The 8,821-nt window shown below is 41.8% G+C and overlaps 1 protein-coding gene across 1 annotated transcript; it reads left to right on the forward strand.

Moving 5' to 3' along the window:
- Positions 1 to 745: 745 nt before the first annotated feature.
- On the forward strand, positions 746 to 8,094 carry LOC105261642 (microfibril-associated glycoprotein 4-like). Its single transcript, XM_059125549.1, has 5 exons — positions 746 to 796; positions 3,411 to 3,517; positions 3,579 to 4,024; positions 7,616 to 7,814; positions 7,878 to 8,094. The coding sequence occupies exons 1-5, from the start codon at positions 746 to 748 to the stop codon at positions 8,017 to 8,019; spliced, it is 945 nt and encodes a 314-aa protein (XP_058981532.1). The 3' UTR covers positions 8,020 to 8,094.
- Positions 8,095 to 8,821: the final 727 nt, after the last annotated feature.

An 8,821-nucleotide genomic window follows, 5' to 3' on the forward strand; every position in this document is an offset into this window, starting at 1 on the left:
ATATTTATAAATTTTAATTTAATGAAATAAAATCTAATAGAAATGATTATAGAATCCTGCAGATGAAAACTACCAACCAACCAACTTAGTCATTTATATAAACAACAAACCAACTATTCAATACTTATGGTAATTAATTATTGATTACAAAAAATATTAAATAAAATAACTTTTCAAGAGAAAAAAATTGTAAAACCAATCAGCCAACCAAACAAGAACCTAACAACTGCAAATAAAGTTAAACCAAATGTTTTTGTGGTAACTTGAAACTGGTGGATGTTTTCTTTGTTGGAAAAAAATAGGAATGAATGGAAACGCTTCTACTAATAGCAAATTTTTGATGTAAACATTTGTAGGTCATACTCCGTTTGGATTTATTTGCCTTATTGGACATAGGTTAGATTTTTTTTAAATTTTGTTTTAAGTAGTTTTAAGAGAGTCCTTGCTTTATTAAAACACAGACACTACGTACGAATTTGTTTATACTTTTTCGTTCGCGGCTGATTAAAACATAAAATTTACCCTCTCCTCTCATCAGAGATATTTTCGTTTTTTTTTTAATATATTCAAAGTATATGCATTAGAAGTGATGTCAAAGTTTCGAACATTTTTGCATAAGTTTAAATTTGCAAAATTAATGATAATTTGAATTACGCATGGAATCTGAAATTATCAAAATAAGTGCAGCTCAAATTTAGTTCTTTCAAACATTCTGAAGTGTTAGGTATTTCGTTTTTTTTTCGAAATGAAGATTTTGAAAATAGTTTTGCTGTTGGGCACCGTATTTTGTTGTGCGGTAAGTCAGCGACAAGGAATGTATCGAAAGTCTTCAGATATAGAAGACCTTTTAGAGGACCCTTCCACATAGAAGACCCTTTGGAATTCTGGTTTACAAGACTTTTTTTAATTTATCAGAATTTATTTACATATACAAAACTTTGGATTGTCTTTTATGGACATGTCAAAGGTCTTCTTCATGGAATGGACATCATTTGAAAAAGACACCTCAAAGCTGTCTGTCCACTCAAAATTCTTCCTTGCCTTCAAAACATTGGGATGTGTTCTAACCATGGAAGACCCTGTGTGACAAAATTCAAATTTTTCAATAATTTCAGGAAAAGATCCGTAGATTATGAAAGTAGAACTAAAAATAGAAGACACCTGTATCGGCGTTTTGAAAGAGAGGGAACTTGCCCATATATTTATGGGCACTTTTGGAAAATTTTGGATTAATATTCCTTGGGATCCTTGCATTTTAGATACATAGTGTCTTTGGCAATTTTACAGATAACAATACGAAGATTAATTTGGTGGAGAATTTTAACCCTCAAGTGAGTCAACAAATGGGTCTTTTTGGTGCTTTTTTGAGAATATAGTTAAAATATCCCATTCAACGGGATCGGTCAAAATATTCTACAAAATTATTTGTCATATGATTTATTTATAGGTTCCAAAAGACATTACAAGCCTACACCTTTCCTAAACCCCAGGAATTCATAAATATTAAAAACACATTTTAGGGTTAAAACCGCACTTTGTCTGATTTTATGCAAAAATCCCCAACAAATTTTAGAATATTACTATTTACCCATTAAATGACAAGAAAATATTTGCTTCGATGTTGCCAAAAAATCATGAAGATATTTTCTAATTTTTTGATAAAGTTTTCCTCGGAATTTCTTCGAGTGACATAGAATTTCGTTTTATCGAATTAACACCTTAAAGTAACATACAATTTCGTTTTAGGCAGAAAGTATCAAAGGAGGAAATGTTCTACACAAAATTTCACTATAAATCTCAGAATAAACTACATATATAGGATTAATAGTTTTTAAGAAAATACATAAATCAATGTTCCAAAAAAAAAAAAAAAAAAAAAAAAAAAAAAAAAAAAACACGAATTTTTCCCCAATTTTACTATAAATCTCAGAATGAACTATTTACCTAGGATAAATAGTTCGAACTGGTCACCTTTGGCGCGAATTATTGCCTTCAAACGGCCAATGAGATCGTTATACGCTGCCCGAATGTTGCTCTGCGGTATTTTGGCCCATTCCCGGCGAAGCGCTTGCTTGAGGTGATCGACAATTTGGTATTTTTTAGTGCCTACCTTGCTTTCCAAAATACTCCAGACACAATAGTCCAACGGATTGGTATCCGGAGATTTCAGTGGCCATTTTGTGCTCGAAATGAAGCGAGGAACCTCATTTTTAGGTGGCTCGTGCTGAGTGCGATGGTGCTGAGCCCTGTTGGAACGTCTACGGCCAAAATGTTTGAGTGTCCAATTCCTTAATACACCCTTCAGAATATTTTCGCGATAATATTCGGCATTTATTCTGATGCCACGGTCGATTAATACGAGCGGAGAGCGACCATCGGCTGTTATGGCGGCTCACAACATCACCAACCGGCCAACCGAAGGTGCACATTTCAGCTAAAGGTGCACATTTCAGCTGGCACGTCGTAAACACGATCATTTTGTTTATTTACAAACTGCTGGACAACGAATGTTTTCTCATCGGAGAAAACCAAATTCGGCAGTTCCCCACTTTCGGTCAAGCGAAGCAACTCTTTAGCTCCGCTCTTTTGAGTCTATTTTCCTTCTGTTGCGGTGTAAGTTCTTGCACTATTTGGAATTTCAATAGCTTTACCCCAAGCTCATTTTTCAATATTTGCCGAATGGAATATTGCGATATGTTTAGCTCACGTGCCATTTTTCGGTCACTGCGACGCGGATTTCGATCAAGTCGCTTCTTTACTTTTCGAACCATTTCTGCTCGCGTCTACTTTCTTGACGTCAGGCTACGCTACCAGTATCACGGTAACGAGCGATGGAGCGAGACACAAAAAATTTATTCACATTTAAATGCTGGGTGCTCTAACGATAGCCACTAGTGGTTCTCCAGCCAAAAATCAAGAAATCACACTATCACGCTTGAATTCCATCACGAATAACTTTTTTTCTGGAAAGTTCTCACCAAAATGCTTTTGTACGCCTGTAAACAATATAATGAACTGTCACTGGAATAATTTTTACAGCTGTCGGACGAGTGGCTTAGAAATGACAGCAGTCTGAAGTTGGTTGCAATTTTTTCATCTCTCCCTGTATATCTTTACTAGACCTGCAGACAAACGAGTGATCTGTGCAAAATTTTAGCTTCCGATTACAAAAGTCCTTGGACTTTGCTAAATCATCTCAGAATTTTACGCTGATTAAGAATATATATACTTTGTTAGGTCTAATATTATTATGTCGAAGAGTTACCAACGGAATGACGAACTTAATATACCCTCCATACTATGTATGGTGGAGGGTATACAGATTCTGGGAACGATTTAAACTTGATGTGTAATCTGGACTTTAACAAGCGGTTTCCTTATAATATAATCTCTCTCTCTTTTACTTTTAGAAATCTGAAGATATAAAATATGCTGAGAATTACCAAGAAATATTCGAGGACGTGGAAAGTATCAAAAACTCTCTGAATCTGTTGAAACTCAAAGTGGAGAGGGAAGTGTAAGCATTTATTTAATACGTCACCTTAAACCTAGAAATAACCTCAATTTCTCCCCCGCAGACACCCACCGAAATCAGCCTCCCAAAATTATGCCGAACGGGAAAAATATCGCAATCAAAGTAAGCCCATCTTTGATATACGTATCGATGAATTACCCAAAGAATGCCAAAATCATGCTTCCCCACCCTCAAACTGTGCCATGGCAACGGCCTGCACCGAGACCAGTGGCTATTACAACATAACCGTGTCACGCTATCGTAACCACACATTTCAAGTATTCTGTGATTATCGCACCAAAGGCGGTGATTGGTTGCATATCTTGCAGCGAATTGATGGTTTGGAAAATTTCAATCGTCCTTGGATGGACTATGTAAATGGTTTCGGGGCTGTGGATGGTGAATATTGGATTGGGTTGGAAAATCTTTATGCTCTCACGAATTTCGACGGGCCGCAGGAGTTGTATGTTTATATGCATAATTTTAGTGGAGCAATGCGTTATGCCCGTTACGATCATTTTGTTGTTGTTGTTGTTGTAGCAGTAGTGCATGTGTGTGTTTGTGTTCTGCTAATCTGGTTCCAGCTCCAGGTTTAGAAATTCGGCTACTTTAACGGGCTGTAGCCAGAGATCCTCTGGAGTGAGTTGGGTAGGTTTGGCTGAGCAATTAAAAAGGTGTAGCGTATTGTGCGGGCCTGTATCGCACGCCGGGCAGGCGTCACGCACATCTTCATCAATTCGTGCCCAATACGAATTGAGGCGACTACACCATCCTGAACGTAATTGCGCCAAAACTACCCTGGTTTGTCTAGGCAGCTGACGTTCTTCGGCTGCAATGGATGGGGGGTGGACTCCGAGGACGGCATTCACTTTATAACTGCTCATAGCATCCGCGACTGCATCGGTGTGAATGCCACTCAGACCTGCCTGATAGGCTTCTTGATCTAGAGGCTCTCTCTTGTAGCGCTGGACCTCCCTCTCTAGATCATGTATGTCCTTCCTGACACGCCTGGGTGGGGGAGAGTTATCCACCATATGATGGTTGGGATGACTCTCGCGGTAACACCCAAGCAGGTACTGCAACGAAAGCATATGATTATGCTGACGTAAGGGAAGGACTTTCGCCTCCTCATGTAGATGGTCCACTGGTGTCATGAGGAGGCACCCTGTCGCAGTTCTCAGGGCAGCGTTCTGGCAGGTCTGGATATTCTTCCACTGCGTAGCACTAGTATTCGCAGACCACACTGGAGCCGCATAGTTGACCACAGACCGACCTATCGCGTTATAAGAGGTCAACAAGGTTTCTTTGTCCGCACCCCAAGAGCTGCCGGCTAGCGCCTTGAGGACCTTGTTCCTACTTTTCATCTTGTCGCAGATAGCTGTGGCTTGCGCGGACGACTTGAACATGCTGTCGAACGTTACCCCAAGAATCTTGGGGTAGTTCGTGGTCGGTATTAGATTCCCCTCGACCTGAACATTCAGCTGTGTTCTCATCTCCGCAGACCATGTGGTAAAGAGTGTGGCCGTTGATTTCGTGGCGGATATTTTCATATTCCTCGCGTGGAAGTATGCGGCAAGCTCCGCGAGATAGGGGTTCAACCTTTCGCATATGTCATCGACCACTGGACCCGACGCCATGATCGTACAATCATCCGCATACGTTACGATCTCAATGCCGTCTGGAGGGCGAGGAATTCCGGAAAGGTAGAGGTTAAACAGTTCCGGAGATATCACCCCGCCTTGGGGAACTCCCTGTTTCACTCTACGGGCTTTGGACTTCTTGTTCCGGAATTCCACGTACGACTGGCGTCCACACATATAGTTGATTATCCAACGTTTCAAACTTGGCCGGAGGGTAGTTCTCTGTACGTCCTCAAACAGTGTGGCATGATTGACCGTATCAAATGCCTTTGATAGGTCAAGGGCTACCAACACTGTTCTGTCACACGGCCTGTTCTGGTTTAGTCCTCTACTAATATGTGTGGAAATGGCGTGTAATGCTGTTGTGGTACTATGTTGTGGACGGAATCCATGCTGGTGGTTGGCAACTGCATAGCTTCCTCTAATGCTGGGGAGGAGTAAAGCCTCAAGAGTCTTTGCTACTGGCGACAAAAGCGAAATCGGCCTGTACGATTCGCCTTTACTGGCATCCTTGCCTGGCTTCAGTAGCGGGACCACCCGGCCCATTTTCCAGGTTTCGGGCACTATGTGGGTGGCTAGCGACAAATTGAGAACTTTTGTTAAGTACTCGACTCCCGGCGTATCCAGCTGCTTCAACATTACCATTGAGATTCCGTCCGGGCCCAACGCTTTGGATGACTTAGCGTTACGGATGACATTTGCAACATCACCCATCGTAAACTGTGGTGGTTCCTCCTCGGCGGGAAGAGATCTGATACGACGTAGTACTCTTCGCTTCGCCCTATCACTCTCGGGGTGCTCGACAAATTGTCGGTTAAAATATTCCGCGCACCTCTTCGGATCAGTCACCGTTACGTCGTTAAAAGTGACTGAGGTCCTATCATCCTTTTTTCCAGGGTTCGAGAGCGACTTAACCGTTACCCACAGCTTACTCATATCGGTTCCAATGTTGCAGCACTTCAGATGGTCTAGCCACTTTTTCCTCTTATGCTCCTGTACCAACCGGTTGACTTCAACTGTCAAATCACTGATTCTAGGATCAGTAGGGTTGGTACGACGGAGATCATCACGCTCGTTTGCTAATCCCGCTGCCTCTGCTGGGAAGTTTGGTCTTATCTCGGGTATTCGACCAGCAGGTATATAGCGAGCGGCTGCAGCTCTGATGATGTTTCGGAAAATCCTTTCTGCTACCCGAACATCAGAAGGGTTGGGCAGTTCTCTGAAGCGGCGGTTGGTGAATTCTCTGAACTCTGGCCAGTGAGCTTTCCCATGGTTAAGGAAAGTGCGGCGTTCAGAGGTTATGAAATCGGGCGACCTGCTTATGGAGACGATTATCGGGAGATGGTCTGAGCCAAGAGAAATGACGGGTTGCCAAGTCACGTCATTTATCAGACCGGGTGACACTATGGTTAAGTCTGGCGAACTGTGACACTCTCCTCTTATTCGGGTGGGGGCATCCTCGTTAACCGTGCAAAATGTGGAGCAGTCAATCTGCTCTGCCAGCGCTGATCCCCTCTGGTCATTACCTAGGACGGAATGCCACAACTCATGGTGGGCATTAAAATCCCCTAGTACCAGGCGGTTATTGCCTACCAATAATGGGCTAATATCAGGCAAATAACGCGGTTCACAGCTATTAATCGGCGGGATATACACATTAAGCACCTCTACCTCGGCAGTTCCACACTTGACTGCTACCCCCATACATTCCATGTATGGGTCACTAGAGACTAGCTCAAGCGAGATAGGTCTGTACTGAACAGAATGGTGTAACAGGAACGCTAATCCCCCACCTCCACTTCTGGTGCGATCCTTCCTTAGTACGTTGTAACCATAACAACGTTGTAGGCTGCAATTTTCATTCAGCTTGGTTTCCTGCACCGCTGCGATCTTAATATTCCTCCGACTCATAAATTCCACTATCTCATCTATTTTGCCTCGAAGTCCGTTGCAATTGAATTGCAAGAATGATGCACAATCCGGAGTTGGAACAGCAACACGTGGCGTTAGGTGCTGCGGTGTTGGTTGCTGTTCTGGAGACTGCGGTGGAGTGCCATACTCCGACGACGTCTCTGACGAGGACGACGAAGAAGAGGACTCGCTGGGGACTACGTTACTGCAGCAAGTCGCAACATAATCCCTTTCGCTGTAGTCTCGCAAACGCCTTAATCCGGAACAGTTCTTGAAGTGCACCCACTCTCTGCATCCATTACATCGCACCGAGACAGATCTGTGGTGGATGACGTTCTGACAAACCGAGCAGAACCAAGGTCCGGGGTTTTCCTCAATCCCGGCACGGACCAATAAAATCCGGAGCAAGCATTCCGGGATATGCTGCTCCCAATGCAGAAAAATAAACAAACACAAACATGTACATACTGGGTTGGCAGCCGCTGGCCGAAACTGGAATCTTGTTGTTTCGGGTCAATCCGGTATCGTAGAACCCGCTGCCGTGGGATTGACGATCATTTTGTGATTGGCGGTGCCGATGAGAAGTATAAATTGAAGGTGTTGGGTAAATATTCGGGTAATGCTGGAGATAGTTTGTCGTACTCTTTGGGAGCTGCCTTTACGACCTTTGATGAGGATAATGATAATCATACACAGAATTGTGCCACCGCCCACAAAGGTGGTTGGTGGTACAAGAGTTGTGCCCGGACGTGAGTTGAGAAGGAGAATTTCAAAATTGTTCATGGTAATTTAGCATTTTTTTCTTATTCTAGTGTTCCCACGGGATTTTATCACCTGGCCAAATATAAGGGGGAGTTTGCCGATGGCATCTATTGGAGGGATTGGCTGGAGTTGTGGAATTCTATGAAACATGTCGTTATGATGATTCGACGTCAACGGATATTTGAGGATTAAATGATGAATTATTATTATATAAACTCAAATATATATATTTTTTCTGATATACAATTGAAATAGAGATTTCTCTTCTTTGGTGGCTAAGCGAGAAATTTGATAAAAAAATATTTCTGCCTTTGAAGACATCATTCTAAAGTAATTGCAGGAGAATTTTGAATAAACTTAAATGAAGTACCGATTTAACCCTAAAATGTATTTTTAATATTTATAAACTCCTGGTGTTTAAATAAGAATACATTTAATTGGATAAAAATGTAAAAAATTATCTGGCAACATCTTTTTCCGGAATTTGACGAGCGCTCTTAAGTATGCTATTAAAAGAACCTGGCCTGGTAATCGCAATAACTACTGCGCCTGAAAATAGGCATTGAAGTTTAAATTTGGGCAAATGTTAAGGAACTGCCAGACTGAAATTCTCTTATATTTAATTTTTGGTATCTCTCTTGTTTTTTTAATTCTGGGCACCTGGTATTTCAGTAAAATTTGAGAATCCATCGTCAATTTAATGACAAACTCAAAGAGATCATTCGATATCAACGCCCAGACGAAACGGTTGAAGCTAGAATCTTGAAATTTTGGGTGAGGGTCAGTAAGACTTGATCCGAAGGGGTGAGATAAGGTTGGGTTTGGAAATTCGTACTAGCACGGTACGAAAAGTATTAAAAGGTACGAAATATGGTACCCTTTCTATTCGAGAAGCTGTAGATCCTAAACTCTTAAATTTGGAATGAGAGTCACTAATGGAGTGTATGAGATGTGTACCAAAGGGTTTTTGGAAATTCGCACTATAAGTGTACGA

The sequence above is a fragment of the Musca domestica genome, unplaced genomic scaffold (genome assembly GCF_030504385.1).
Source record: "Musca domestica strain aabys unplaced genomic scaffold, Musca_domestica.polishedcontigs.V.1.1 34, whole genome shotgun sequence".
Lineage (NCBI taxonomy): Eukaryota > Metazoa > Arthropoda > Insecta > Diptera > Muscidae > Musca > Musca domestica.

Coding starts and splice junctions, on each gene's coding strand:
- LOC105261642 (XM_059125549.1), top strand. CDS start 746: ATGAAGATTTTGAAAATAGTTTTGCTGTTGGGCACCGTATTTTGTTGT. Junction 4,025..7,615: donor AGCAATGCGTTATGCCCGTT/ACGATCATTTTG, acceptor GCCGTGGGATTG/ACGATCATTTTGTGATTGGC. Junction 7,815..7,877: donor TACAAGAGTTGTGCCCGGAC/GTGAGTTGAGAA, acceptor TTCTTATTCTAG/TGTTCCCACGGGATTTTATC.